This window comes from Capra hircus, chromosome 26 (genome assembly GCF_001704415.2).
Source record: "Capra hircus breed San Clemente chromosome 26, ASM170441v1, whole genome shotgun sequence".
NCBI classification, from domain to species: Eukaryota; Metazoa; Chordata; class Mammalia; order Artiodactyla; family Bovidae; genus Capra; species Capra hircus.
The window spans coordinates 5128368-5143869 of NC_030833.1; the positions used below are offsets into that span (position 1 = coordinate 5128368).

General features: G+C 51.8%; 1 protein-coding gene across 2 annotated transcripts in view; it reads right to left on the reverse strand.

Annotated features, from left to right (window-relative positions):
- Positions 1-15502, reverse strand: part of DOCK1 (dedicator of cytokinesis 1) — a 568807-nt gene that overhangs the window by 27865 nt on the left and 525440 nt on the right. For both annotated transcript variants that reach the window (XM_018041175.1, XM_018041176.1), the window contains exons 41-46: positions 11409-11550; positions 11227-11305; positions 9608-9692; positions 6070-6156; positions 3352-3528; positions 2301-2384 (exon numbers count right to left, since the gene is read on the reverse strand). In XM_018041175.1, coding sequence (XP_017896664.1) covers positions 2301-2384; positions 3352-3528; positions 6070-6156; positions 9608-9692; positions 11227-11305; positions 11409-11550 — 654 coding nt within the window. The remainder of the gene's footprint in view (positions 1-2300; positions 2385-3351; positions 3529-6069; positions 6157-9607; positions 9693-11226; positions 11306-11408; positions 11551-15502) is intronic.

Below are 15502 nucleotides of genomic sequence, written 5' to 3' on the forward strand. Positions count from 1 at the left end.
ATGTGGGGAAATTGGAACCATGGTGCCTGCCTGGCAGCGGGAACAGAAAGCAGTGCAGCTGCCGTGGAGCAACGTGGCGCCTCCTCAGAAAGCTAAAGATTGACGCATCACACAACCCAGCAATCCCCCTGCTGGGCACACACCCAGAGGAAGTCAAAGCAGGAGACAGCAGGTTTGTGTAAACCCGTGTTCATAAGAACATTGTTCACAACAGCGAAAGATGGAAGCAACCCAGGAGGCCATCAATGAAAGAACAGATAAGCAACACGCGGTCCATACAGACAGTGGAACATTCTTCAGCCTTGATACAGGACAACATGGAGGAACCTGGAAGACCTATGCCAACTGGAATGAGCCAGTCACAAAAGGACAAACAATATATGACTCTACTTATATGAGGTCCCTGCAGCTGCTGTTGCTGCTGCTAAGTCACTTCAGTCGTGTCCGACTCTGTGCGACCCCATAGACGGCAGCCCACCAGGCTCCCCCGTCCCTGGGATTCTCCAGGCAAGAACACTGGAGTGGGTTGCCATTTCCTTCTCTGATGCATGAAAGTGAAAAGCGAAAGTAAAGTCGTTCAGTCGTGTCTGACTCTTTGTGACCCAATGGACTGCAGCCCACCAGGCTCCTCCGTCCATGGGATTTTCCAGGCAAGAGTACTGGAGTGGGGTGCCATTGCCTTTTCCGATGAGGTCCCTAGAATAATCCAAATAAGAGATGAGGGTTTGATCCCTGGTTGGGAAGATTCCCTGGAGGACGGAATGGCAACCCACTCCAGTGATCTTGCCTGGAGAATCCCATGGACAGAGGAGCCTGATGGGCTACAGTCCCTGGGGTTGGAAAGGGTCGAAAACGACTGAAATGACTTAGCAGGCACACACAGAATAATCAAATGCATACAGACAGAGAGCAGGGTGGTGGTTTCCAGGGGTGGGGAGTGTGGGGAATTATTGTTTATTGGGTGTCGAGCAGTTCTGCAAGGTCAGAAAGTTCTGGAGGTGATGGTGGTAATGGTTGCACAGCGATGTGAATGGACTTGACACTGAACTGTGCACTTAGAAAGGACTCAGGTCAACTGTATGCTACACGCATTCTATCACAACAACACACACACACACGTTATACATACAAAGTTAAGTACTTGTAACTTGGCTTGAAACCGAACAGGCCCACTCTGCCCTAATAGGTCCCGTAACCCACGTGCTGATGGTGGACAAGCCAGGACAGTGAGGCTCCGGGGAGGCCAGGAGCTGGTGCCCACAGAGCGCTCATTAGGAGGGGGAGCCAGGACTCCCAGGCTGTGGAGGGGTGCCACCCAGGCACAGGGTGACCCTGGTCTCTGCCTCCCTCAGCTCTCTGCCCTCAGCCTGGCGTGCAGGGCACATATCAGCAGTGCCCTCTCTGCCTCCCAAGGGAGAAAAGGAAGCCTAAAGAAGCCAGCTGATGCTGGGCAAGATTGAAGGTGGGAGAAGGGGACGACAGAGGGTGAGATGGTGGGATGGCATCACCGACTTCAATGGGCATGAATTTGAGGAAGCTCCGGGAATTGGTGCTGGACAGAGAGGCCTGGCATGCTGCAGTCCATGGGTCGCAAAGAATTGAACACGACTGAGCAAGTGAACTGAACTGAACTGAAAGGAGTCAGCTGCCCGAAGTCCAGAGCAGGTGGGCAGAGTTCCCACAGGAGCTGGGTCTGGACATTCCCACTACACCAGGCTCACAAAGACTCCAAAAGCGCAGACACAGGAGCCAGGAACATCCCACGGAGCCCAGGACACCCTCCAGAGATTCCCAGACCACATCCCTTGAAGGAAGTACTGAGAGCCCTCAGGAGCACAAGCAGAAAAGCCCAAGAATATGCAGAAGTATCTGGAACACTCCCTGCAACCCTGACCGCCAGCAGAGGGGACAGGAGGGTGGGCACTTGGCGGTTCCCCACCCCCACCTGCCACACCACCCGCCTGAGACAGGCTGGGGCCATGACCTCTGGGAGTCACCCCTCGACCTCACCCCCAACATTCTGTTCTGTTGATACCAAAGATCTTCCAGCAGGCAATACACCGACTGAGGGGAGGAAACAGACCCAGCTCATTTGTAAGAGCGAACGTTCTAGGTGTTCATATTCATGGCAACGGCCAGGAGTCCAGTTAATTGCAGTGGCGGTGGGTGGGTTTATGCAGTACAAACACGGTTGTGTGTACTTTGTGGCGGCTGGCAGGTGTGCTAAGGAGGCCCATAGGGATCTGGTCCCAGGCTCCGCTTTCCCCATCCCGACCCTGGAGCTGCCGCGAGACGTTTACCTGCCAAGCAATCAGGTCCTTGAGCTTCTCGATCTTTTCGTGGGCCTCGGGGTGCTCCTGCAGGTACCGCTCGGTGAAGAAAGCCTGGTGGGGACAGAGAGAGTGGCTGAGCCCAGCAACATGCCCCGGCCGCAGGCAGTTTGGCACATTTGGAGTTCCCCAGGCCTGGGGAGAGAGCCGTGTGGAATGCAGGACCACAGCCCTGCCGTCACCAGGCTCACGTCCCCCCAGGTGGGGCCCTCTCCACCAAAACATTCGGGAAGGTCAATACAACCTAAGGACTCTGTTCACTCACTGTGGAGGCCCTGTACACAGAGCCCAGCAAGGCTGCTGCTGACTGCCCCCCGCAACCCCCAGCTCAGGTCATGGGCAGCAGCCCCCAGCTGCTCCCGGGCTGTGATCATCAGCTGGGCCTGCTCTGCACCTGAGGATGGCTGGGACGCAGCACCACCTCCCTGTCCCCTCACGGCCCACCTTCGGGCAGCGCCCTTCCTGCCTTGGTTTCCCCTTTGTCTAGACCAGGGGGGCTAGTGAACACCTCCTGTGAAGAGCCTCAACTCTGCAGCCGTTGTATCCGGAAGACGGCCTCGGACACTAAGAAGCGGATGGCCACGGCCACACTGTAAACTCCATGTACAAAATCAGGCGGACCCTGTGTCTAGATCACCAGCCCATGACCTTCAGCTTCGGCTCCATCTTACTATTTTTCCAGAGAGATCAGCTGGCTGTCCCCACTGCACCAGTCCCCCAGCTGCTCTAAATATTCTAATGCCGTTGTCTTCCACTACAACTGTATATTGTGGTCTTTAATAACCCCAGCTCTCTGGACAGTCAGGCGGGTCACTCTCCATCAGCACAGCCTGGTAGGGGAGTGGGGACAATGTCCAGGCCAGCCATGCCTGGGGTGGGGTCTTGACTGCTGGCGGCGGGCAGGAGCTGCCCCCGGGGAGTGGGCCCCATTTGGCCCACTTCAGCGAGCCTGGCGAGGTCTCCGGGCTTGGAGGTGGGGTTTGGAGCTAGCCTGTCGCTAGGAAGCGGGCATGTCACGTGCCTTCTCGTAATTGGCAAAACCTCCCATGACAGCGGGGTCCACGATGCCGTTCAGGAGCATGGAGAGCGGGTTGATGGGAAGGCTGGGGTCGTCTAGGTGCTGCTGTACCATGCTGTTGATCTTGTCATTGGTCAGCTGCATGGTCTCGATGGCGTTCTCCAGGGGGCTGATCTCCACCTGCGGAAGCGGGAGGACAGGGATGACTCGGGCCGGCGGCCAAACCCCGCCCCGCCCCGCCCCGCCCCGCGGGGGCCCTTGCCCATGCCCCTGGCACCTCGCCAGAGGAAAGGCATCCAGACTGTGGCCCCGGGCTTCCTACTCCCTGTGTACGTTTCCTTCCAGTGGATCTTCGGGGCAAGGTCTCTCATCACCCAACAAGAGGAGCCGGGCGTGTGAGCGTCTTTACATGTTTCCACTGACCCGGTCCCCACATGCAAAGTCCAAAGGCACGATGCAAGGTCAGCTTGTCCCGGGTGCGTGTGTGTGCACATGCTCATCTGTATACATGTGTGTGCATGCATGCATGTGTGTGCATGTATGGTCATCCCAGCACTGAGTGGTGCTTGAATACAGCTGCTTCACAGATGAGGGCTTTTAGCCATGGTCTTTTTTTTTTTTTTTTTTTTTAGCCATGGTCTTGTCCGCCGCTTGTTTTAAGGAATCTGGGGCAATCTGTCCTGTCCCTGAGGCAGGAGGTCTGGGCGCTTTGTAAGCCCCCCTGGACCTGCTTGGTCCGAGAAGTTGGGGCAGGGGTAGAGAGGTCCCGCCACAGTCTCCACCTGTGGTCATGTGCCTTCCAGGGAATAAAAGAGCTCGCCCAGAGCCGGGGGCACCGCTTCAGTTGGATCTCACAGGCCTCCCTTGCAAACCTGATACCAGTCAGCAGGACCTTCAGGGCAGGAGGCAGGGCAGTCTACCTCAGGCCCACCTCTGCCCACACTGCCAAGGCCCTTTTTTCACTGGGGGCCCAGCAGGGCTCTGTGATGCTCAGTCCCGCCCTCCTCTCTGGCTCAGCTCTAACCGCCAGGAGAATGTGACTGGGTTTAAAATAGTAACACCACCTTCATGCTGGGTCTCCCTCCAACAGACCCAAGGCTGGGCCCCTGAGCCACGTCCAGGGGTGACCTCAATGTAAGATAAACTGGTCCTCGCCCTCCCCAAGGCCAGTGTGCTGGGGCCCCCTGCCTGTGCCAGGGACCCAAGGGTGTCTTTAGCAAATGGCAAAGAAGAGCAGCCTGTTTTCTTCTTGCTCCAGCCCCTGGGGGCTGTCTGAGAGGCAGAGGGAGGGATGGAGGTGCAGAGACACTCAGAGGAACAGTTCTGCTCATGGCTAGATCCCGGAACGACACCCTCAGCTGCTAGGCAGGCAGCCCCTGCTTGTCAAAGAACGGTGTCCTAGATTCATCAAACCAAGAGGGTCAGCTGCTGCCCACACCGTATCCCGTGCTGGTCTGTCCTGGGGGGCAGACCCTCGGCAAGAGGGGCCCGTGGTATTGACAGCGGGATTATTTCAGTCATGCCATCCGGGGATTATCCAGCTTCCAGCCCTCTTAGTTCACTAAAAAAAGGGCCAACACAGCCCATGGCAGAACAACATCCTTACAGAAAATCAGGGATTGCCTCTCTCCACCTCGAGCTGTTAAGCGCCTTCCTTGCACACCCTGGCTGGCTCGCGGAATCCCCGATTACAAATGGCTTACGGGCAGAGGCTCATTAGGAAGATAGGATTGTGCCTGTTTATGGAAGGGCCTCCTGGTTCATCTCCCACCCACGTACATCACCAGCTCCAAACGGTGCCAGCAAAGGCTTGCGTTTCTGCCGCCTGCCACGCGTCTCCTGAGCCTTTTTCAGCTCAGGGCCCGCCAGGCGGCTATAGGGGCACAGAGCCCTAGGGCAGGCTTCAGAGCAGGAGGAGAGGGCGCTGGGGTTTGGGGAAGGGGAAGTGGCTGACCACAGGCATACTCAGCCAGAGGCCCAGAGCTCAGGTGGCGAGGACAAAGGTCAAGAGTGGAACCAAGGCTGGGTGCAGCCATAAGGTCGAGCATCCAAGGGGCCTCATGGTAAACTGAACGGTGAGAACCACCCCTCTGGCTAAGATCCTGCCAGGTAAATATCCAAGGCACTGAGGCACAGGGCAAAGTGTACATATTCTAATCAGATCTTTCTATACCGGCAGTTGTCAGTATGCTGCTGCTGCACAAGAATCTTTGGCCCAACTCTGGTTCCTGTCATTAAAACTGTTCAATAGTAAGGCTTAGCTGATGAGATGCGAGTCATTCTTTCTTTAAAAAGTGTGGGCGGTGGGGAGGGTATATTCTCAAGCTATTTTTATTTGAAATGAGCAAGTACTATTAATCAAGTTGTTTGTCATGTAAATGACAATAAGACCATCAGGAAGAAAGATCTTAAAAAGGGTATATGAATTGGAATTTGTCTTAAACTTTTCACTTTGTTAGCAGAAAGAACTGTCAAAACAGCACAGTGAGGGCTGTGTTTAAATATTTTGTAAGAAGAGATGAAATCTTAATTCTCTGGTTTTCGTCTACATTAGAGGTGGCTGTGACTACAGCATGTCCACTGTGGTATCTGTGGGCAGGGAGAGAGATTCTGGGTTGCTAAGCCTGACATGGGGTCTGCAGGGTGGGACAGGCCCTGGGAAGAGGCTGGGTCGGACCGCAGCAGAGGGTAACGGGCAGGCTTTCTGCAGGGTGTCCTTACCATAAAAACAGACTTGACCTCAAACCACCTCAGGATGCCAGGCAGCTTATACGCAGTGGTATAAATGGTCCTCTCGATCCACATATTCTGCAAAGGGAACACAGACCCACGGTGCTTATAAGAAGGATGTTGCAGGCGGCTGACAGCTTCTGCCGTCGGGGGGATCTGCTAGGCTCTGGGAGGCAAGGTCACCAGCCACCCAGGGAACACCTCACGCGCTGCTGAAGCCAGACCATCACACACGACATGTGGTCCCCTGTCCCCTGGCCAACGGCGCCCACTTCCCTGGTATTTGGAAAAGAAAAATATAACAGACGAGTCAGGGAGAATTATCTACACCCAAACAGGGGAGGCTCCCTCTGAGTGAGCAGATTTTTGGAAAGGCTCTGATGAGTTTAACGTTAGCCTTATTGAGTGTTCAAAAGAAACCCAAGGATGCAAATCCATTGAGGAAGATGGGGCTTCGTAAAAGTGACATCTCACATTCTAATAAAATCAGTTAGCATTTTAATGATTTTTTTCTTTGTATAACATATATTTACATCAGAAAATAAAGATATGGAAATAGAAGGCAGAAAAAGGAAATGGCAACCCACTCCAGCATTCTTGCCTGGGGAATCCCATGGCAGAGGAGCCTGGCGGGTACAGTCTATGGGGTTGCAACAGTTGGACATGACTTAGCAACCAAACCACCACCATCACCAACCACCCAGAGATGACAACCTAAACTTTTACTATCTATTGTTAAGTGTACTTATTAAGCATTCATAAATGTGTATTTGTGTATTTTCAGTGAAAATACCATTTAATAATCTGCATTCTTCCTAAAGAAGTTTCCTAGGTGACACAGTAGTAAAGACTCTGCCTGCCAATGCAGGAGATGCAGGTTTGATGCCTGGGTCAGAAAGATCCCTTGGAGCAGGAAATGACAGCCCATTCCAGCATTCTTGCCAGGAAAATCCCATGGACAGAGGAGCCTGGAGGGTTACAGTCCATGAGATCACAAAGAGTCGGCTACAACAGAGCGCGCGCGCACACACACACACAAGCTTGCACACACTTCCTGAAATGGTACATCTCAGATTGAGGGAAATGTATATAAGCTGATACACATAATTCCACCTCTGTCCCGTGGCTGCCCTGAACTTCACTGCGGAGTAAACAGTGACCCTTCCATCCCGCCCCCCGCTGCAGGATGTTGAGCTGGTGGTAGCCTTTGCCAGCGAAAGCTCCCAGGAATAGAGAATCACTGAGTCTGTCCACAGTGGTCCAGATACCCAGAGACGGCATAATGCAATGGCAGCATTTCCAGAAAACTAGGCTAGAACTTGGCAAGCATTCTCCCCAGACCTCAGACTGCTGGGGAGGGGGAGGAGCAGGCCCTGGTGCCCCCAGACACAGGCTCCTGCTGCCCCCAGGGGCTGGCAGTCAGGCGCCGGTCTGGAGACAGCAGTCTGCTCGTTCGGAGCTGCCTGCAGCCACAGCTCATTATTCTCCTCCCCAACGCCTCAAGCCAGCACCCTCCTAGGGGCCTTCAGGCTCCACACTGACTCCTCTCAGCCTTCGTCCTCTTCTCTGGCCATGGGTTCCAGAAAGTCATCCCCTGGCCAGGTTTGGATGCCCTGAGCTGCTCTGAACTCCCCGGCTGGCCTGGTGGGGCAGTACGTAGACTCCCCACCTCGGGCCCCAGCCTGGCTTCCTGCGGCCACCAAACCTGCATGCTTATCTGGAAGCCAGGAGCTTTGTCAGGCCCATGAAGGACTAAACCCCGTGGCTTCTGAAAGCCTCATCTGCGTGTGAGAGGACCTAATGGGGCCATTACGGGATTTCAGGGCCATTTAGAAAAAGCCCGGCTCTGAGGCTTAGCGCAGCCCCAGTGTCAGGAGCCGAGGTTATTCTTAGCTCTGCTCCAACGGCTGCACGCTCGTCGGCAATTTGCCTGACCTCCTTGTGTCTCTTCCTTCACAGTATGAAAAACCTACATGGCTGTGAGATGTGAGAAGCGTGAGGGAAATTCAAGGAGGGCCCGTACATTCTGCCTGGAGGATGCTACATCACGGATCGAGTTACTGCTGAGATGATCAGAGCAGAGATTTCCGTAAAGCCCGGCCCTGGCCTGGGGGAATGGGAGCAGACCTGTCCCTCTCCCCATCACAGACGATGCCACAGTGAAACCCATCATCAAACAGGAGCTGGAAGTCACAGCAACCAAGAAAGAGGGGACTGACAGGGTTTGAAACAACCAGTGTTGACACGGGGGGGCTGCCTTAGAATTTCCCGATTCTGAGCTCCTAATTGACACACAGAGGAAGCTGGGCTAGGGGAGGAAAGGGGCTTTCAGGAGCTGTGGCTAGAGGCCCACAGGTGTGGCCCTGAGGATGGAAAGATCACAGGAAACAGGGAACGTGGTGGAAGCTTTGCTGACAGCGCTCTGAGCTGCCCTCTGAGTCAGCAGGCGCTACTTCAGCTTTGTCCTCCTGCACCCCCAGATACCTGCAGGCAAGGCGCCTGCCAGGGGTCCTCAAAGCAAATGCTGCCTTGAAATGTGGGCCAATCTAGGGATTTCCAGAGGAGGTTTTCAGGGCAGGAAGAGAGAGAAATAATAACATTCTAAACAAACAAACAATGTTTGATTTCATGCCTTTTCAAAATGGAATCCGTTAAACTGGTTGTGCATGTATTTTATTTCTATTTATTTTTTGTTTGTTGTTTGTTTTTTCGGCTGCACTGGGCAGCATGCAGGATCTTAGTTCCCCGATCAGGGATGGAACCCCGTGTCTCCTGCATCGGGGGTCCAGAGTTTTAACCACTGGACTTCCAGGCCAGTCCCTGTGCCTATATATGTTTTTAAAAGGCTGCAGGAACCTGTGTTAATATTTCCAGGTCTCTAATGCAGTGTTTTTAACAAGGCACAGATGTTTAGCAACGTGTGGAAACATTTGTGATTGACTGTCATACCTGGGAGATTGCACCTTGCATCCCGTGGGTGGAAGCTGAGGATGCAGTTAAACATCCCTCGAGGCTCAGGATGGTCCCGGGCCTTTGCTCAGCTGCCCAGGGGCACCCCGCTCCGGCATGTGGTGCCAGAGTGAAGTTCAGGCTGGGCACTGCAGAGTGAGCACAACTCTCCTCCAGGCTGCGTGCCCGAACAGCAGAAAGCCACGTAAGCACACGGTGCCTCCGTGAACTTCTTTATAACAGAGATACCAGCACCTGCTCCAGGACTCAGAGCCCAGAGGGAGGCTCAGGTACACGCAGGAGGGAGGCGAGTGTGCTCTTAGCGCAGGAAGACTCTAAAAGTGCCAGTCACCTTCTTACAGCATCACAGGGACCTTGGTGACAGCGTCTGTGTAATGGTCATCATTGCACTGAATTTGGAGGGGTCAAATGTCAGGATCTCTGTGCATAACACACACAGGCATCAAACTCTGCATTGTGGGATCTCTGAGGACATGTTTTTTTTTTTTTTTTTTTGACGGACAGTTTTGTGAATGGTGGTATGAGGTTGGGGGGAGGGAGGCCATTTTTGCTTTTTTACCGCAAATTCGTTGTCTGGGTTTTTCTCTCCCTTGCGGATCGGACGAGAATATTCAAATCGCTGGACTTCGTTGACTCTGTAGAAACTGCAGAGACAGGGACATCATTAGCTGCTTCACCAGAGAAGCAGCCGATTTGCTTTTAGCCCTGGGCTCTCGTCTCCCTACACGTCCCTGCATCTCTTAAACACCTCCAACCTTGACCTAGAGCGGTAGCTGGGCTGTTGCTCCCCACCAGCCTCACAGGAGAGATGTTGGCAGGTGGAAAAATTACCTTGGATTCTTTGCCTCATCTCTGTCCCTGCCAACGCTCAGGGGAGAAGAGATGCTGAGTAAGAGTGAAACGGGCAAAAACTGAGGAAAGGTGAGGCAAAGGAGAGAGGAAAAAAAAAAACAAACAAACCTTTGTTCTTCATTCTTGTGTTTGTTATTTGAAAGTTTTAATTCATGCATCAATAATCAATGTATTAAATAATTTACTAAGCTTACTGAACTTCTAAGAATGCATCCTGATTGTGTTTTAAAGGTTTTGTATATTTTAACTGCAGATCTATGGAAGGCAGATTCTGCAACCACCAAGGGTGGCAGACGCGGATGGACAGTTGGCCTTTCTCCCGTGGGGAGGAGGTGGGTTTCACGCACACCCCAGAGGCAGGCTGGGAGGCTTACTCATTTGCCTGCTCTGAAACACAGGTGGGCATTCCACACCAAAGGGAAATACAGGAGCGTGTCCATGGTTCACTATCACTTAATGCCTCTCTGTGAGAAAACATACGTTGCAAACTTAAAAATTTAAGCTTCATTCCTCAAAAAGTCAAGTCCTGGTTTATTCCCCATGTTTGCTGAAGAAAGGTTAAAGAAATGGTAGTGGATTTTGCAGAAGAACCCAACCTGCCAAACTGCAGGATGTAAAACAGCATATCCTGTGCATTAGTTGGCCATCAATGAGGTTACTTTTTTTCAGCAGAACAAGGATCAAGTAGAAAAAGAAACCCTTCACATCAAAGAGACGTCTAGGGTATGTGTTTCCACACTGCTGCTAAGTTAGGGGCAGTTCAATGCAGACACATACAGTCTCACTCAGATTCGGACACCTGGCCTGTGAGTTTGAATATCTACCTGAGTCCCATATTATGGAAATCACCCTGCAGTAGAGGGCAAGGGTCTCTTCACCCGGCACCTGGTTCTCCATCAGGAGCGTATGTCTGAATCCCTTTGCCTGCCTTCTGGGATCCAAACACTCAGGCCACCATGCAGGCACAGAGACTCAGATCTCAGGCTGTGGGGCGGGGCCTGTGCCCTAGAGAAAAAGTCTAAGTGGGGTCTCTCACCTGCTCGGTCAAAAGGAGACTGGAGTACGCCCTCCTTCCCCTGACTTTCCTTGTCTCAGTCCCAGGTAAGGGATGGCTTCCCACCCTCCCAGCCACACTTGTTAACAACATCTGCCTTCCCTACTTTGATGCTGAAGAAAATTAGCTTCCCCTGCTTTTCAAAGTAAACAGAGCATCTGAAAAGTTCATCAAAGGCTGACATGCATCCTTCCACAGGTGAAGTTATGAAGAAGAGATCTGTGTACGCCTCTTACCCCCCTCCTGTTGGGTCAGGGAAATGGGTTGATTACCTTACAATCTGCTCTGACACGGGCCTGTGAAATTTAGGAGGCAGATCAAGTTTGGGCTTTACTGTGAAGCACTGAATATCTGAAGGTCAAATGTTAAGGTCATCAACCCCACATACACCCAACCATCTGAACCAACGGCTTGGCCATCATTTTCTATCCCACATGGTTGTCTGAAAGGATACATTGGCCGGGAGAGTTTTTAATGTCGTCGCCTGGTGGAGATGTTGTCTTCATCTTCTCAGCGTTTGGAAACTGAGTCAGTAGCCGAGCTTCAAAATCCTCTCGACGTTCATACTCTTTCCCTCGATAAATGAACACTTTCCCCTGCAAACAATGACAAGCATTAAACGACACCCCAGGGATTGGGCCAGGAAAAGTGCACACATAAGTGCATTGATCTCCAGAATGGGCTGGACAGTGTTTTAAGTGTCACTGAATCAAAGAACAGCTTGTAATTGCAGTGGTCTTACTAATCAAGAACTCGGGAACAGAAGACAGGTTAAGTGGATACTGTTGAAGAAGCACTAAACACAACATTATTGAAGTCTAGTTACACACTTCAGCCTTAACAGCAGTAATCAATTGACAAAATCATGAAAAACCAAGTGAGTGATTAGCGTTCAAATCCTAGTGGGCAGGAAATGGTCAGACGGGATAAAGGCGCTACTGCAAATGGAGAATGGGGTCCATATCTTCTTCTTCTTGTTTCCAGGTGGTGGTTGTTGTTGCTGTTGTTCAGTCACTCAGTCGTGTCCGACTCTTTGTGATCCCGTGGACTGCAGCATACCAGGCTTCCGGTCCTTCACCATCTCCCGGAGCTTGCTCAAACTCATGTCCACTGTGTTGATGATATCATCCAACCATCTCATCCTCTGTCGCCCCCTTCTCCTCCTGCTTTCAATCTTTCCCAGCATTAGAATCTCTTCCAATGAGTTGGTCTTGGCATCAGGTGCACAAAATATTGGAGCTTCAGCTTCAGCATCAGTCCTTCCAATGAATATTTAGGATTGATTTCCTTTAGGACGGACTGGTTGGATCAGTTTGCAGTCCAAGGGACTCTTAAGAGTCTTCTCCAGCACTACAATTTGGAAGCATCGATTCTTTGGCGCTCAACCTTCCTTATGGTCCAATTCTCACGTCCGTATATGACTACTGGAAAAACCATAGTTTTGACTATATGGACCTCTGTCGGCAAGGTGATGTCTCTGCTTCCATAAGCAGTTTTCATTTTGCCAGAGAATTAGGAGAGAGCATGAAGTTAAGGTGGGGCCTTGGAGCCTGAGCATGACTTTCCAAGCTGACTCCTATAGGTCACTGCCAGGAGATGAGCAGAACCCAAGGGACAGGGGTCCAGACAAAGCAGAGAAGCCCAAGGCTCCTGGTGCTGAGAGGCTCTCATATGAGCAGCTCTGAGGAGTTTTTCAGGTTTTGGGGCTCAAATGGCACCCAAGACCCTCCTGTGGCATCCCAAACGATAACAAACAAGGGGCAGAACCCTCTCCTGTCTGCTGACCGGAACCCGCCGTGCGAGGGCTTGTCTCAGTCTGACCCAGCAGCGGACCCCCCGTGAATTGTGGACGTGCTTCCTGTCCGAGTCTGCTCAGCGAAGCTGGTCGGTCCCGGGCCCGGGCACCCAGCACAACACTGGAGCTGCGCCCGGCCTTGCTCTGCGGCTCTCTGCTGTTGTGAACAGTAAGGGGGTCACGTCGGTGTCACCCAGCTGGTCGGCAAGGTTCCTGCCTCTGCCCAGAGAGCCCGCAGATGGGCCGAGTCTACTTCCTGTGTGATGACCTCAGGAAATGAATGCCCTTCCTTGACTTAATGAAAGGGTGGCTGGACTCCCCTCATTGAAAGTTTGGAGCTGTCTTATGGACAATATTCCGTCAACGACAGAGCAGAGCATGTAGCGTTCTCCTCCCAAAGACTGAGTTTGGTCCCTCTCCAAGGCCACGTCTGTCACCTCTGTAAATTCTGAAGAGTCCACCTAGGGGTTGTTTCGGGTGGTGACCTTGAGGTGGGTGACCGGGAAGCCCTCCTCTCCGCTCAGGCTGCCTCGCTGAGACCTGTCTGCTGACACAGTCACCCTGTAAGTATGTCAGTAAGGAAAGTTCTGGTTCCAAGAAAAACAGGTCTCTATACCTTCATGGATTCAACAGGTCTCCATACCTTCACAGATTCAACATGGGTATTCCGAGCAGTAACTGAGTCATGAAAAAAGGTGTTAACGGGTAGCATGATGCTACAGTTCCAGAAGGTTCCTGAATTTTCCCCTCCCCACCCATCTGGCCCCATCTGAGGGTGGTCTCAACATCACCAACTGCAACAAGGAAGGAACCATGAGCAGAAGCCACAGGGCTCGAGGAACCAGAGGCTGGGGGCTCTTGGTTCTCCTCCCTGGACTTGGTTGTTGCTTCCATCAGGGATTGTTGGGCAAGAGGCTCCAGGCCGGCTGGTCAGGAGTTAGGGGCAGCCTTGTCATCTGCCCTGACCCTGGAGGGACGCCAGTGTGGAGGAGGGGAGGAGGGAGGGGGTGGGGTGGGGAGGGGAGGAAGGGGAGGTGGGCGGGGGATGAGGGGAAGAGAAGACAGACAGACCAACAGTTGGATCCTGCGGACTCAGCTAAAAGTCAAAATAAAATCTGTCTTAAAAAAAAAAAATAGAGCTCCTATGAGGCTCCATTTTTCCCCTTCCCTAGTCCAAAGTTATTCTGAGTCCTTTTAAATCACAAAAGAGGGAACAATTTAAAAATTGAATGCTTTTTTTCCCACTTTGTGCTTAGGTATGTCTTAACACACCCATTACAAGAGAAAAATGTTCTCTTTTCTCTAAAAAAAATAATTTCAAGTAGAAACCAAAGTAATACGTAGTCTTAATTAGAAATATAAATACACAGCATGAGCATCTTTTAAGGCTATAAAAAGGCAAACATTTCAAAAATTCAGGATGATTTAATGTATAACAGGCTAGGACAAAACTAGCATGCATTTATTAGGCTTTACACTCGAAGGGAGACGTAATAATAAAAGTGTATATAAAGGCTTTAATAGAAAAACACTAGTGAGTTATAGATGGAAACACTAACAACATTTTCTAGAAACATCAATTACTTTGCATTCTGAAGTGTTCCCTTCAAGCCTGAAAAGAGGAGGGCAGTGTAGGTATAGTCAAAGATATTTATTCCTTGTAAGAACCATAAATATTAATATAAATGCAAAAAGCTCCACATGTGATCAGTTCTGAAAGAAACACAAAGGGGAGAGCCAGCGAGTCAGTCCTCCGAGGCTGCGCCCCCAGCGCCACCCGAAGCAGACAAATATCCTGCCCCCTTTCTTGGAACTGCCAATGGCATCGTCAGATCGACCCCGGACAGGTAGCCTGTGAAGTATAAGAAATACATTGCTGTAGCCCCACAAAACCAGCCGGGTGTGGCGGGAAAGTCAGTTCAACGTTAATCAAGCCCTTTAAGCTAGTTATTCCTGCTCTGCATCGTCCTTTCGACGGGCAGGTGACCCAGTGTGGTCCCTGGAGCATGGGTCTCATGCACCCTCCCAGGAAATCCCTGGCATCAGCTGGCTCGGGGACCGAGAGGCTCTCAGCCCACAGGGTTGCCAGGTCAGGACGCCGAGACAGAGTGTGGTGGCCTTAAGTCCTAGCAGTGTCCACAGAGGGCAGCACACACTCCACACCCAGCACCGCTCAGCTCAGTGGGATGCAGGGCTTGTCTCTCCCTCTCGATCTTTCTTAGACACACACACAGAGGTGTATGTACAGATTCATACACCTTAAAGCCTTATTAATTAAATTAGTTAAAGATTGGCTTTTAACTTAATGCTGAAATCTTCCTTAATTCAGGGCTATAACCAAACATCTTTTATTCATTCTTTGGAAGGGAGGACTTTCTCTAGAATCTGAGTTTCTGATCAACCACTTTCTTCAGTGTTCATGGCCAGAGCTGCATGACCAAGACTTCGGGGTCAAGGAGAGAATGACAGGCAGCGACAGGGACAGCCCAGATGCCCCAGGCACCCAGCCAGGACCCTGCGTGTGTGGATCAACCGACAGGTCACCTCCTGGAGCAGGTCAGTCCTGTACGGGCCACCTGCTGATATTTCTATCAAGAATGACAGGTTTTCAGCAAGTAAGTCCCTTTTGCTGGTGCCAGTGTGAAGGGATGTCTTATACTCTCAGGGACGCCTGGGGGTTCGGACACGCTGGGGCCAAAGAAACACACCTTTGAGGCTGGGAGAGTCTCCCAGCTGGATCTACCTGCCCCAGA